At 35.5% G+C, this 16,579-nt stretch overlaps 1 protein-coding gene across 1 annotated transcript in view; it reads right to left on the reverse strand.

Annotated features, from left to right (window-relative positions):
• The window catches only part of CDKL5 (cyclin dependent kinase like 5), a 173,552-nt gene that overhangs the window by 100,149 nt on the left and 56,824 nt on the right, over window positions 1-16,579 (reverse strand). The window contains exon 4 of the mRNA XM_057719028.1: window positions 16,141-16,175. Within this exon, the coding sequence (XP_057575011.1) occupies window positions 16,141-16,175 (35 nt within the window). The remainder of the gene's footprint in view (window positions 1-16,140; window positions 16,176-16,579) is intronic.

The raw sequence follows: 16,579 nt of genomic DNA on the forward strand, positions 1-16,579 counted from the left end.
TACCTCCAAGAACCTCACCAGGTTCTGACTCTGAAGAACAATCTCCTCCCCGTTTGGGTAAGAGGAAGAGAGAAGAAACCATTCTGAAATACACCCAGGGGAAAAGTAACAGCTTTGAAATAAGCCCAGAAGGTTCTCCATAACAAAGGCCAACATTCCAATGGAAAATTTAGCAGAGCCTTCTATACTGTCCTGGGAGAGGGGAAATTAGCCAATACAGACTCCTCTAGACTTGTTTTACCTAAAAGGAAGCAGGGGTGGGGGGAAGGCTAAGATATACTTCTGAAAGTTGCAGTCCAAGGCTCAGGCCCACCAAAAGACTAAGATTTGGTCCTCAGATTATAAAACATTTGCCCTTCCCCACAATCTACCACCATGTCACCAAGGTTCCAGTACAATAACAGTGGATTACAATGGAAAGAGCTGCAAGAAACAGATTCTATTAAAAAGGACTTCTCAGGGAAACCCAAAGATAATGGGGGAGAAAAATAAAAATATAAAGACACTAGAGGAAACTGAAGCCTCTGGCATCTACATCTACAACAAACATTAAACACAGCCTAGCTCCTATCCAAATCAACATGAAACCTTACACTACAGGCCTATTTACCTCCATTTCTATTATCCAATATATCCTACCCAGCTTTTAAAAAACAGTAAAAAGTATGCTAAAAGGCAAGAAAAAACAGTGTGAGGAGATTAAGCAAGCATCAGAACAAGACTTAGATATGGCACAGCTTTGGGGATTACCAGGGATAATTTCAAATAGGGAATATAAAACAACTATGATTATTATGGTAAGCGCTCTAATGGAAAAGGTAGACAACATGCAAGAACAGATGGGTAATGTAATTATATACAACTCTAAGGAAGAATTAAAAGGAAATGCTAAAAATCAAAAAACACCATAACAAAAATGAATAATACCTTTAATGGGCTTATTAGTAGACTGGACATGGCCAAGGAAAGAATTAGTGAACTTAAAGATTTGTCAACAGAAACTTCCCAAACTAAAATGCAAACAGAAAAAAGAATTCTAAAAAGGAGAAAAGAATATCCAAGAACTATGGGACAATTACAAAAGGTGTCACTGGAATACCAGAGGAAGAATGAGACAAAAGAAAAGAAATATTTGAAGGAATAATGGCTGAGGATCTTCCAAATTAATGACAGACACCAAATCACACATCCAGGAAGCTCAGAGCACATCAAGCAAGATAAATATCCAAAAACGCTACACCTAAACATATTGTATTCAAACTACAGAAAACCAAACACAAAGAGAAAGAGAAAAGCATGAAAGAAGCCAGAGGGAAAAAACACCTTACTTATAGAGAACAAGGATAAGAAGTATATTCGACTTCTTGTCAGAAGCCATGAAGTGAAATATTTAGTGTTGAAAAACAAAACAACAACAACAAAAAAGGTATTCAGTGAAATTATCCTCCAAAAGTGAAGCAGAAATAAAGACTTTCTCAGATAAACAAAAACTGAGTAGACCTGCCTAGTAAAAATTGTTTAAAAAAGTTCTTCAGAGAAAGAAAATGACATAGGCCAGAAAGTCAGATCTATACAAAGAAAGGAAGGAAGGAAGGAAGGAAGGAAGGAAGGAAGGAAGGAAGGAAGGAAGGAAGAGCATTGGAGAAGGAATAAATGAAGGTAAAATAAAATCTATTTTTCCTATTCTTAATAGATAACCATTCTAAATAATAATAGTAGTAGCGTATTTGCTGATTATAGCAAATGGATAAGTAAAATGAAAGGTACCTGTGCTATCCAAAAAGCACAGTAGAGTTATCTGATAGTGGACTTAGATAAGTTCTAAATATACACTGTAAACTCTAGAGCAACAACTAAAAACCCTTTTTAAAAGAAATATAATGATATGCTAAGACAGGAGAGAAAACAAAATCATACAGAATGGTCAACTGAAATCAGGGAAGGCAGAAAAGGGGGACTGTTTTTTAAAAAAGAAACATAACAAATAGAAAAGTTACAAACATGGTTCATATTAATCCAAGTATATTAATACTCACTTTAGATGTGAATGACCTAAATATACCAATTAAAAGAGACTGTCGGAGTAGATTTTAAAAACTCACTTTAAATATAAAGATACATCAGAAAAACAAAGGGATAAAAAAAGATATACCATGTTACTATTAACCAAAAGAAAGCTGGAATAGCTATATCAGTTTTACACAAAGTAGACTTTAGAACAGGAAAAATCATCAGGGATAAAGAGGGGCATTAGAAAATGATACATTCTCCAAGAAGGCATAACAATCCTTAATATGTATGCACCAAACAAGAGAGCATCAAAATACACGAGGCAAAAGATAGAACTGCAAAGAGAAACAGACGAATCCACTACTATAGTTGGAGACTTCAACACCGCCTTTCAGTAACTGATAGATCCAGCAGGCAAAAAAAAAAAAGAAAGAAAAAAGAATAAAGATAGGAGAACTGTATAGCACCATCAATCAACTAGATCTACCTGCCGTTTACATGATACTTCATCCAACAACAGCAGAATACATGTTCTTCTCAAGCTCACATGGAATATTCATCAAGATAAACCAAATTCTGGACCATAAAACAAAACTTAGCAAATTTTAAAGAATAAAAATCATACAAAGCATATTCTCACACCACAATGGAATTAAACTAGTAATCAATAACAAAAAGATAGATGGAATATCTCAAAGTATTTAGCCATTAAACAACACATTTCTAAATAACACACAGGCCAAAGAAGAAATCTAAAGAGGGCTTTTTAAATATTTTGAACTAAATGAAAATGAAAATACAAAATTTGTATGATGCAGCAAAAGCAGGGCTTAGAGAAACGTTTATAGCACTGAATGCATATATCAGAAAAGAAAAAGTCAATAACCTAAGCTTCTACCTTAGGAAATAAGACAAAGAAGGACAACTTAAGACTAAAGCAAATGGATACAAGGATAGAACAATAAAAAATTATAGCAGTAATTGATGAAATTGAAAACAGGAAGTCAGTAGTAAAAAAAAAATCAATTGAAACAAAAGATTGATAAAAATTGATACAGTTGATAAACCTCTAGCCAGGATAACCAAGAAAAAAAGAGAGAAGACATTAAATTACTAAAATCAGAAATGAAAGAAGACTCATCATTACCAATCACGTGGACATGAAAAGGATAATAAAGGACTATTATGAACAAATCTGTGCCTATATATTTTATAACTTAGAAAAGTGGACCAATTCCTTGAAAGATACAAACTATCAAAATTTACACAAGGAATAATAGATAATCTGAATAGGCCTATATCTATGGAATAAACTCAAACAATAATTAATAAACTTTCCAAAAAGAAAGCCCCATACCCAGATCGTTTCACTTGTGAATTCTACCAAATATTTAAGGAAGACATTAAGGAAGAAATTCTTTACAATCTCTTCCAGGAAACAGAAGCAGAGAAACACTTCAAAGCTCATTCTATGAGGCCACATTAAGGTACTATCAATACCAAAACCAGATAAAGACATAAAAAGAAAGGCAAACTACATGAACACAGGTGTAGAAATCCTCAACCAATATTATCAAATCAAATCCAGCAATGTATAAAAAGAAATACACATCTCGACTAAGTGGGATTTATCCCAGGTGTGCAAGGCTGATTCAACATCCTAAAATCAATTCATAATCAACAGATGAAAGTAAAGACATCACATGATCATATCAAGTGATGCAGAGACGCATTTGACAAAACCTAATACCCATTCGTGATAAATACTCAATCTAAGAATAGAGAGAACTTCTTCCACTTGATAAAGAAAATCTACAAAAAGCCTACAGCTAACATCATATTTAATGGTAAGAAACTGCAGGCCTTCCCACTAAGCTCAGGAACAAGACAAGAATGCCCCCTCTCACCATTTGTATTAAACACCGTACTGGAAGTCATAACTAATACAACAAGATAAATAAAGGAAATAAAAGGTATATAGATTGGGAAAGAAGAAATAAAACTATTTTGTTCACAGATGACATGACTGATTATGAAGAAAATCCTAAAGAATTTACCCCCCGAAAAAACCCCGTAACTAATACACAATTCTAGCAAGGTCATAGGATACAAAGGTAATATACAAAAGTCAATTGCTTTCCTATATACCAGCAACAAACAACTGGAATTTAAAAATTAAAACAATATCGTTGCTAGTTAGCTTCCTCCACAAGAAGGCAGACAGCAGTATCAAGCAGTATCAGCAGTATTTCGTCTTGTGGAACTGAAAACCACAGCCACAGAAAGACAGAGAAAATGAAAAAGCAGAGGACTTTGTACCAGATGAAGGGACAGGATAAAAACCAAGAAAAACAACTAAATGAAGAGGAGATAGGCACCCTTCCAGAAAAAGAATTCAGAATAATGATGGTGAAGATGATCCAGGACTTTGAACAAAGACTGGATGCAAAGATTGAAAAGTTTACCAAAGACCTAGAAGAATTAAAGAGCAAACAAACAGAGATATGTAACACAATAACTGAAATGAAAAATACACCAGAAGGAACCAACAGCAGATTAACTGAGGCAGAAGGGCGAATAAGTGACCTGGAAGACAGAATGGTGATAATCACTGATGCAGAAAAGAATAAGGAAAAAAGAATGAAAAGAACTGAAGACAGCCTAAGAGGCCTCTGGGACAATGTTAAACGAGCCACCATTCACATTATAGGGGTCCCAGAAGGAGAAGAGAGAGAAAGGACCTGAGAAAATATTGGAAGAGATTATAGTTGAAAACTTCCCTAACATGGGAAAGGAAATAGCTACCCAAGTGCAGGAAGCGCAGAGAGTCCCAGGCAGGATAAACCCAAGGAGAAATACGCCAAGACGTAGAGTAGTCAAATTGACACAAATTAAAGACAGAGAAATGTTATTAAAAGCAACAAGGGAAAAATGACAACATACAAGGGAACTCCCATAAGGGTAACAGCTGATTTCTCAGCAGAAACTCTACAAGCCAGAATGGAGTGGCACAATATATTTAAAGTGATGACAGGGAAGAACCTACAACCTAGAATACTCTACCCAGCAAGGATCTCATTAAGATTTGATGGAGAAATCAAAAGCTTTATAGACAAGCAACAGCTAAGAGAATTCAGCACCACCAAACCAGCCCTACGACAAATGCTAAAGGAACTTCTCTAAGCAGGAAACATGAGAGAAGAAAAGGACCTACAGAAACAAAATCAAAACAATTAAGAAAATGGTAATAGGAACATACATATCGATAATGACCTTGAATGTAAATGGACTAAATGCACCAACCAAAAGATAAAGACTGGCTGAATGGATACAAAAACAAGACCCATATATATGCTGTCTATAAGAAGCCCACTTCAGACCTAGGGACACATACAGACGGAAAGTGAGGGGATGGAAAAAGATATTCCATGCAAATGGAAATCAAAAGAAAGCTGGAGTAGCGATACTCATATCAGATAAAATAGACTTTAAAATAAAAAATGTTACAAGAGACAAGAAAGGACATTACATAAAGCACCTCAATACATAAGGCAAATGCTAACAACTATGAAAGAGGAAACGCAAGGCAGAAATAGAGACACAGATGTAGAGAACAAACACATGGACACCAAGTGGGGAAAGCGGGGAGGGTTGGGGGGGGATGAATTGGGAGATTGGGATACCAAATTGTATACTCTAAATATATGGTGTTTATTGTCTGTTAACTGTATCTCAATAAAAGTTCTTAAAAAAAATACCATTTATACTATCACCAAAAGAAAAAAAGTACTTAGGTATAAATCTAACAAAACAGTTGCAAGATATGTATGTGAAAAACAATAACTTTGTTGAAAGAAATCAAAGAGAAAAATCAAATGGAGATATATTCTGTGCTCATCGATTAGAAGACACAATATTAAGATGTCAATTCTCAACTTGATCTGCAGATTCAGTGGAATTCTAATCCTAGCAAGTTATTTTGTGGATATCAACAAATTGATTTAAAAGATAATAGAGAAAGGCAAGAGACCCAGAATAGCTAACACAATACTGAAAAAGAACAATAAACCTGCAGAACTAACATTACCTGCCTTTAAGACTTACTATAAAGCTACAGTAAATCAAGACACTATGATACTGGTGAAGAACAGACACAAAGATCAATGAAACAGAACACAGAACCCAAAAACAAACAACACAAACACAGCTAGCTGATCTTTGATAAAGAATCAGAGGCAATCCGATAGAGAAAGAAGTGCTTTCAACAAATGGTTGAAATAACCTAATCAAATGTGGGCAAAGAACTTGACTAGACATTTCTCCAAAAACATACAAATAGCCAAGAGCACATGAAAAGATGTCCAACATCACTAATCATTAGTGTCGTGCAAATTAAAACCACAATATGATACCACTTTACATCAACTAAGAAGGCTACGATAAAAAAAAAAAAAGAAAACAAGTGTTGGCGAGGATGTGGAGAAATTGGAACCTTTGTACAGTGCTGGCAGGAATGTAAAGTGGTGCAGCCACTGTGGAAAACAGTTTTGTGGCTCCTCAAAAAAGTTAACCACGGAATTCCCATATTATCTAGCATTTCCACTTGATATATACCCCCAAAGAACTGAAAACAGGGACTCAAAGAAAACTTGACCACAAAAGTTCACAGCAACACTATTCACAGTAATCAAAAGGTGAAAACAACCCAAATGTCCATCCACAGATAAATAGATAAACAAAATGTGCTATGTCCATATAACATAATATTAGTCATAAAAAATGAATGAAGTAATGATACAGGCTACATGGATGAATCTCAAAAACATTACACTAAGTGAAAGAAGTCAAACTCAAATGGTCACAAATTGTATGTGATTCCATTTATATGAAATATCCAGAGTAGCTAAATCTATAGAGAAATCAGATTGGTGTTTGCCAGGGACAGAGAGAGGGAGAAACAGGGAGTGAGTACTTAATGGGTATGGGGTTTCCTGTGGGGATGATAAAAGTGTTTTGGAACTTGATAGAGGTAGTGATTGTACAATATTGTGAATGTACTAAATGCTACTGAATTGTAGACTTTAAAATGGCTGGTTTTACATTACATGAATTTTACCTCAATTTTTTAAAAATAAATAAATTATTTATTTATTTATTTATTTATTTATTTAATTGGCTGTGTTGGGTCTTCGTTGCTGCACACAGGCTTTCTCTAGCTGTGGTGAGCAGGGGCTACTCTTCATTGTGGTGTGTGGGCTTCTCATTGCAGTGGCCTCTCTTGTTGCAGAGCACAGGCTCCAGGCGCATGGGCTTCAGTAATTGCGGCACATGGGCTCAATAGTTGTGGCTCACGGGTTCTAGAGTGCAGGCTCAATAGCTGTGGTGCACGGGCTTAGTTGCTCTGTGGCATGTGGTATCTTCCTGGGGCAGGGATCGAACCCGTGTCTCCTGCATTGGCAGGCAGATTCTTACCCATTGTGCCACCTAGGAAGTCCCTACCTCAATTTTTTTTAAAGAAAAAAGATCACAACATTGTAAATCAACTATACATCAAGTTAAAAAAAGAAGAAGATGGGCCTTTGTGGCTTACTTCCTGGCTCTACCACCTACTAACTTGTATGGCCTTCAGGAAATTAACCTATTATATATTTGAGCATCAGTTTCCCCCTTTTTTTCCCGTTTTTAAATTAATTAATTAATTAATTTTGGCTGCACCAGGTCTTAGTTGCAGCACACAGGATCTTTCGTTGCAACACGTGGGCTCTTCATTGTAGCACGCAGGCTTCTTTTCAGTTGTGGCATGAGGGTTTTCTCTTCTCTAGTTGTGGTGCACAGGCTTCTCTTTAGTTGTGGTGTGAGGGTTTTCTCTTCTCTAGTTGTGGTGCGTGGGCTCCAGGGCACATGGGCTCTCTAGTTGAGGCGCACAGGCTTAGCTGCCCCGCAGCATATGGGATCTTAGTTCCTGGGCTAGGGATCAAAACCGCATCCCCTGCATTGCTTTACCACTGGACCACCAGGGAAGTCCCTCCCTCATGCTAAAGGAAGGTAATTCTTTCTAACTTTTATAGTTGTTAAGAGGATTTAAGAATAATGAAAATAAAGCACCTAGCATAGCACAATGCCTGGAAGTTAAGACGTACTTGAAACATAGATTACTGCTACTGCTTCTTAATTTCTCATTTGGCCGCCTGAATTATATTAGGAAGATATCTTAAGTTTTTTTGTCTCCAAAGAATTATACTCTTCATATTTGTAAGAATATCCTTGTCTTGAACTCAAGTAATCTTTCAGAGTCTCAATGAAGACTGTTTTCTTCTTTGTATTCATCTTTGGATGAAAAGAGAGCTATTCAGCCCAGTTATGGAAAACAGGGTGAATAGACTGTATGTGTCTCTGTATGCCCAGTTCCTAGCAAAGTCCACTTCTCAGTTCTGACAATTGATTGTGAATGAGGTGACCAATACAAAATTTCCTACTTAGCCAGCCAAAAGATTTACCCAAGCCCAGCTCAAGGGAAAAGTAACCTTTAGTGGAAGTTTCATACTTTATTCATTCTATTCCTTAAACTTCAAGAGCACCAAGGGCAGGGACCTCCCTGATGGTGCAGTGGTTAAGAATCCGCCTGCCAATGCAGGGGACACGAGTTCGATCCCTGGTCCAGGAAGATCCCATGTGCCCCGGAGCAACTAAGCCCTTGTGCAGCAACTACTGAAGCCCTCGCACCTAGAGACCCTGCTTTGCAACAAGAGAAGCCACCACAATGAGAAGCCTACACACTGCAACTAAGAGTAGCCCCTGCTCGCCACAACTAGAGAAAGGGAACCACATGCAGCAATGAAGACCCAACACAGCCAGTAAATAAACAAACAAATAAATAAATATTAAAAAAAAAAAAAAAGAAGAGCACCAAGGGCAAAGAGACAAATAGAAACTGAGATTGTTGGTCCACTGAGGCCACTATGCTGTTTCCACTGTATTCTCCTAGTTAGGGCTTGCTCAGCATCAGAAGTCAACAAACTTTTTCTGTTAAGGAAGGGCCACAAAATAAATACTGTATTTTAGGCTTTGTAATGTCATATGGTCTGTGTTGCAACTACTCATCTCTGTCAGTTTAGTGCAAAAGCATCCATAGAAAATACGTAAATGAATGAGTGTGGCTATGTTCCATAAAATAAGTGGCAGGCCAGATTTGGCCCACAGGCACTCAATAGATTTCTCTTAAACAGATATTTGGTTGAATTTTACTTTATAATACCATGCCTAGAACACAGTGCTTTAAGTACAGGAGGTAGAAAAAAATTTTAATTTGATTTTTTAAATTTAAAATGCTTTAACATAGGAAACAAACCTTTAAATTAAGAAATAGTAAAGCTCAAAAGCACTGTAGAATATGAGCTATAGCTTCAAATGGTATTTCAGGGGTGAATTACTTTTTATATAAAAATAGATCTCATGTACTACTTTCCAGTTACTGATTTCAACAACTGATAAAGAGTTATGCTTAACTATTTAAAAGTGTCCACTATACTATTTATTGATCAGTTCCTTTTCTTATATTATCAGTGAATATATATTTTTGGCTGTGTAGAAAAATGATTCACACTCATTTTTGGTTCCTGAAGTTTTAAAGTCACATTAAAGAACGAGTTAAATCCCTTAAGCACATTTATCAAAGACTAAAGAAATTACTCATCTTAAGAAGGTGTAGAAAGAATGTTCTCTTAAAAGAAGGAAATAATTATGTTTTTATGATTGGCAGAAAAGGGGACTTTAAAGTCCATCTAATGCTCCAGCCAACTCAACCTCTAGATTGGAGGGCCGGGGAGAGGGGGAGGGATGGGCATTTAGGAACTGAGTCACTATAAGAAAGATGAATGAGGTAAAGTCTTTTGTGTAGACAATGCATGCAGAGCTACTAGTGGGGCTAGTTCTAATTTGACCATTCCCTTATCTCCTTCCCTTATCTCGTTTGTTTTTTAACAAACAAAAAACCAAATCCAGATTAGGATGATGAGGATAAAGGGAACCAGGTAAAGTCTGCAAAAGCCCCAAATTCTTCTGGTTCCCTAAAGAAGTCAGACTCATCTGGAAATCGACGCATTAATCATTATTTCTTTTATTGATAATAAGACAACAGAAACATGGGTAGTTTTTCCTATATCAACAGACTAGCAGAATTGGAAATACAAAATATTATAGTACAAAGAGAAGTATGATTTTGGTGAAACTTTTGTCGTGTTCCAGAGACTGTTCTACAATTAATTGGATCAGCAACAAAAACTCGGTCAAGAGAGGAAACCACACAGAAGTAATGGTCCAAAAGATGTTTTCCCCCATTAATGATTCCTACTATCTCTGTTCCTGACCTGAAGTACAGTTTAACATTGACATCTCATTAATCTTCATAACCTGCAGTAAATTCACGTCAATTCAATGTAATTACTTAAAAAAAGATTGATAAAATAATCAATTAATACTGAAATACTTCCAGCTTCTTACAATCTCTATAATCTTCAAATGCCAGAAATTTTGCACACAAAAGCAAGAACCCACATCTTATTTTTATTTAAATAAGGAGGAATAAAATGACAAAGTAAATAATATAATCCCATACATTCTGATGTTGACATTTCATTAAGTTTTAAAAACTCAAATAACATGTAAAACCTAAAACTAAAAATTAAAGAAAACCATTTGTTTTATTTAATGTGGGAAAAAACCTGAAAAAAATAAGTTTATTTTGTTCTAGTAGAAAATAACTGTATGGTTCTAGATGGCAACTATAAATAATATGTTAAATTGATAATAGTTCATTGACTTTTCCTCAAGCATCTTCTTAAAATAGTTTGATTTAAAAAAAGTAACCAAATCATCATTCAGCTTTTTGGTGGGAAAACAAAATTAATCTGAAAAAGAAAAATGGTATCATTAATTCAGAATGTATATTTATTGCTTGCTAAAATTGAAGGCTTATAACAAAAGACAAATTTGTGAATGTTAAGTAATAACAAACATCCAAATGATGCCTTTTAGTAGGGGAAAATATGGGTACTACTCACTAGAAAATATTTAATCAAATCTACTCTGCCTACTACTCTCAATATCAATTTCTGAACTCTCAAAAGAGAAAAGTGACACAATCTAGATCTTCTCTATCTACTCTCTCCTTAACCTCTCGCAATTTGGCATTAATGCATGATTTGACTTAAAGAAGTCATTAATAAATAGCATTGTTAAATGAAATGGATTTTCTCACCCCTCAATCCTTATCATCATGGATCTTTTTTATGGATTTTTACACTATTTGTGAATACCATTTTAAAAAAATCTTTCTTGCTTGCTTTCAAGAGGTCTGCTCCCTCTCCTTTCAGTCTGATCATTTTAAACACATCTTTCACTCTGCTCTGTACTTCCTCCTGGAAGGTTCATATTATTTCACAGTTCTATCTCAGGCTCAAGGTAGCTATTTCTGGAGTCAGATCAAAGCCTGGTTTCGCCACTTATCAGCTGCATAATCTTGGCCCTGCTACATAGCCTCCCATAGACTCAGTTTCCTCATCTGTAAAATAGGGATGAGAGTGGGGGTTGTGGGGATTAAATGTAAAACATCAGATAGAGTGCCTATCTACCACATATGGTAGATGCTTAATATGTGGTATTTACTAATAACAGGTTTGATATTCTGCTGATATTTTATTCTTTATTATGAAAGCCAAACTCATTATCTCTCCCTCCAAACTTACAACCCTTTATAAGTTTTCCAGTCAGATAAACAATACCAATGCTTTTCCAGTTTACCACAAATCCTTGGGATCATCTTTAATCCCTCCACAGGGACCCGCCACTCTGCAAAAGCTCTCTAGAGTGTCCTTTCTTGTTCTGTAATTTAAGTCAAGCTTATCATTTATTTAATACTTAAAGGCTGTACCCCAATACTGGATTGTTTATGGCTTTGTATAACTAGCTATTCAAGAGCATGTTACCTACTACTTCAAAACAAACAAAAACTTCTCATAAGTCAACCCCAGCCACAGGAAAGGAACTACATGAATCAGCACTTCCTCGTCCTAGGCTCAATTAGCATCAATCTCCAACCTCTCTCTATCCAGCTTGATTGGCATCAATCTCCAGCTCTCTCAATCCTCTCTCTTGCTTCAAGTTCTAATCGCATCTCCCTATTTCAACTCCATTCCATTCTCCCTACTTTGTTGTAAGGATGACCTCTTTGGACTTCTGTGAAGAAAAATGTGCTGTAAAACATGCTTCCCTTCTTATAGGCACTTCGAAGCAGACGTGAATAAAAAGAAAATCAGCAATGCATATTTACAGGATAAAGGTCCAAGCCAGAACTTCTTCCAAATGCAAATAATCATAAAGCCCCATAAAGAGCTTAACAGTCATTGCTAAGACTGTTCATATACATGCCAATATGTATATATAACAATAAACAGAAGCTGTCAAAAAGAGAGTACAGTTACATTTTTCTTTTTTAATTGGGCAGCATTTATTTCAGTAAATTAACAAGTATGATCTTTGGCCTGGAATAGCCCAACATCATATTATGTTCACAAAAGACAAGATATATCTGTTTATAAACATGACCTCTAAATTTCTTGCAACAGGACACAGATTAAAACAGTGACTTTCATATTTGTTCAAATATATAATATGCTAGGAATTATTTAATTATATATACAACCATAGCCAACCTTCTCAAAAAGAGATCAAATTTCGCATAAGTGATCATATATACCTCTGTGTAAGTAATCACAACAGACCTGACATACATATTTATAAGCATTTTATTAAAAATTTAAAGGGTATGCAAAATATATGGGTATGATCACTTTACACATAATAGGCATAAAAGGGAGGATTATATCCATTTTTTTACTATAAGATTTCATAGTTATCCATTCGTTTGATCCTAAAGGGTAAATCTTTATCAGAAGCATCGAATTCTCTATTTTTGGATAGTGGGGTAAAGATTTGAAGGTCTGATTCTAGCTGAAAAAAGGGTATACTGTAACAAGTCTAATGACTAAAGAGCTGCAAATTCTAGAACTCTATATTACTCTGAGTTAGGCACTAATTTATGCTTCAGATTTTCCATCCAGTAGTATCTTTTTAGGTGCATGAAAAGAGAAAGCAACAATACTCAGAGAGCTGGTCTGTGAGTCCCTCATTTAGTGAAGGGCAGTAAAAAGAGGTATTTTTTTAGATGCAATCTCATCTGCAGCAATCTCACAGGTTATTTTTTAAAGTATCTATTCTTCTACCTCTTCAGACAGACCATAAGCCATACAAGGGGAAGAAAAGTATGGTTTATTTATTCTTATAACTCAAAATGCCCTGCACATGGCCACTAGGAATCAGAGTTCACATTTAGAATTGGTTTCCCAAGAGCAGAGATGCCTGTTCTCAACCACATTCACTCTGAGCCCATCTTGCTGGCACTAATAGTGTGCATTATGAGAACCAGGTACAGTTTAGCAAGCATGTTTTAACAAATGAGTAAACCAGATATATGGAAAGATAAAACAATATATTCAACTAATAAACTTTATTTTCACGTAAAAGGCAGGAGAGCTTAGATAAGGTCAAAAGAGTGTATAGGGGGAAAGATCACAGGAAGAAGTGTGACAATGACTGAGAGATCCCTGGGTTTTAAAACTCAAGGATTAAGACTAAAAACTGAAGCTTCCATTTGCTATGTTGTATCAACAGAGCCATAGTACAAAAAGGGGTATTGTGTTCATGAAAGTCAAATTTAATTTAGACACTAACAACCTATTTCCCCGAGTAGTATCTACCCAAGAGTTTTATTTTTTTAAAGCTTCCTAAATTTATTTTAACTCAAGTCACCTCCTTAAAAGCACAGCACTCACTAGAGAGCTTTCTATTTGTTTAATTTCAAAACGCAATGATATTTCTTAATTAGGGATTTAAGGTGCTAAATTTATTTTGATTATATTTAATTTATTTTAAATTCTTAGTCATCCGGAATCAAGAGCCAATAGTATTCAAACCATTTTTTTAGGATTTACTGGCAGAGATCTTCAGATAACTATTATCAACATAAAATGACTCAAACACCCAATTTTAAGAATAGAAAATTCTTTGAATTAAAGAGATTTGTGATGTAAAACCCAAAATACATAAACTGTCATGAAGCCTTAAATTAAAAATGTAAGTAATATTTTGTACAATAGGAAAGAAAAAGCAAACATAAAAATTACATCATCTTTATGTATATATATAATATATATACATACATATATGTTATGGCAGATTTGAGAGTTTAAATGGCTTAGGCTAAATCGCTAAGCTCATCTCAGACATAAATTATACCATTATAAAATATCACAAAAAACTTTAAACCTTGGTCGTAACAAAGTCTTTTTGTTTTTTTGTTTTTTGTTTTTTTGGTTGTAACAAATTATATACAAAACAGTACGAGGCCAGGTATTAATAGTCAAACTAGGTATACCATAATAGAAAAATATTTAACCTAATGTTTGAAATTGTTACAGCTTCAATACTTGCCATCTTATGGCCAACAAACACATGAAAAGATGCTCAACATCACTAATCATCAGAGAAATGCACGTCAAAGGCACAATGAGGTATCACCTCACACCGATCAGAATGGCCATCATCACAAAATCTGGAAACAACAAATGTTGGAGAGGGTGTGGAGAAAAGGGAACTCTCCTGCACTGCTGGTGGGAATGTAAGTTGGTACAGCCACTATGGAAAACAATTTGGAGGTTCCTTAAAAAACTACAAATAGAACTTCCATATGATCCAGTAATCCCACTACTGGGCATATACCCAAAGAAAACCATAATCCCAAAAGAAACTTGAACCATAATGTTTATTGCAGCACTATTTACAATAGCCAGGACATGGAAGCAACCTAAATGCCCATCAACAAATGAATGGATACAGAAGATGTGGCATATATATACAATGGAATATTACTCAGCTATAAAAAGGGATGAGATGGAGCTATATGTAATGAGGTGGATAGAACTACAATCTGTCATACAGAGTGAAGTAAGTCAGAAAGAGAAGGACAAATATTGTATGCTAACTCACATATACGGAATCTAAAAATGGTACTGATGAATTCAGTGACAAGAACAAGGACGCAGGTGCAGAGAATGGACTGGAGAACTCGAGGTTTGGGAGGGAGCGGGGGGTGAAGGGGAAGCTGAGACGAAGTGAGAGAGTAGCACAGACATATATATACTACCAACTGTAAAGTAGATAGCCAGTGGGAAGTTGTTGTATAACAAAGGGTGTTCAACTCGAGGATGGAAGATGCCTTAGAGGACTGGGACGGGGAGGGTGGGGGGGACTTGAGGGAGGGTGGGGGGGGGCAGTCAAGGGAGGGAGGGAATACGGGGATATGTGTATAAAAACAGATGATTGAACTTGGTGTACCCCCCCAAAAATAATAATAAAAAAAAAATACTTGCCATCTTAAAGGCAGTCTCTGAGTAAAACATGCTCAACACTGAGCAACACCTATGGAAACTTGAAATAACCTCCCTGAATAACTGGTGATTATTAATCATAGTCAAATAATCTATACAAGATTCATTTCAAGGTTGTCCAAGGGTGATCAACCACAGCTAACAGCCATAATCATACACTATTGCCCCAAGCCCTATTTCATAACCAAACACCTATACACTACCCTTCAAAATCTGGATTCTGACCCAATAAGCAATCTAAGTTATTGGGTCTACAAGAAAAATACTGACTGCATGAAACTCCTCCTTGCTCTTAAGTACTTGAACATAAATTAAATCTATCACTACTTTGATTTCTTCTCTACCACCTTTTCTCTCTTCCCATTAGGCAGCTTTTCACCTAGACATAGGTCAGTTGAAAAACAGAGCACATGATTGTAAAGAACTAATGACTACCTAACCGTGATAAAGCTTACCCAAAGTAGTCTCTTCTTTCAGGGTTCCCATATTAATTCTCCTTCATTAAGCATCATCATCATCATCATAGCCAGACAGTTTTAATTATATGCCCACATGCATAGAACACTACATTAGTTTCAATACAGTTAAACATATATAGATATTTTCTTTTTAAAAACCATGTACTTGCCTTGTGTCTGCATTTAAGTACAACTCCATAGGCTCCTATAACAAAAATAAACAATTAGGGGCACATAAACAAATTACACCTCTTGGAGAAATCAAGTTCTATTATATTTACATTGGTTATCAATATATGGTATACTAATGATTTCTAAAATGCTAATATTCTGCAGTGCTGATGCAATGAGCCATATACAAAGAGAACATGAATACTTTCCCCAACAAGTATGTATTTTTAAATGTTTCCCTTTTTAAAGAAAATTTCACTTGAGACATTTTTAAACTTAAGCTTAAAAACTTCTAGAGACAAGATCTGGACATAAGAACCTTAAGAGTAAATTAAAATTACCGCAAAAGATTCTAGGGAATTCAAACCTTAAGAGCTAATGGTTTCACAAAGGTAGGCTCGAGCATGGAGCCTACCAAATATGTTCTCTGTTCTAGGA

This window comes from Hippopotamus amphibius, chromosome X, assembly GCF_030028045.1.
Source record: "Hippopotamus amphibius kiboko isolate mHipAmp2 chromosome X, mHipAmp2.hap2, whole genome shotgun sequence".
NCBI lineage: Eukaryota > Metazoa > Chordata > Mammalia > Artiodactyla > Hippopotamidae > Hippopotamus > Hippopotamus amphibius.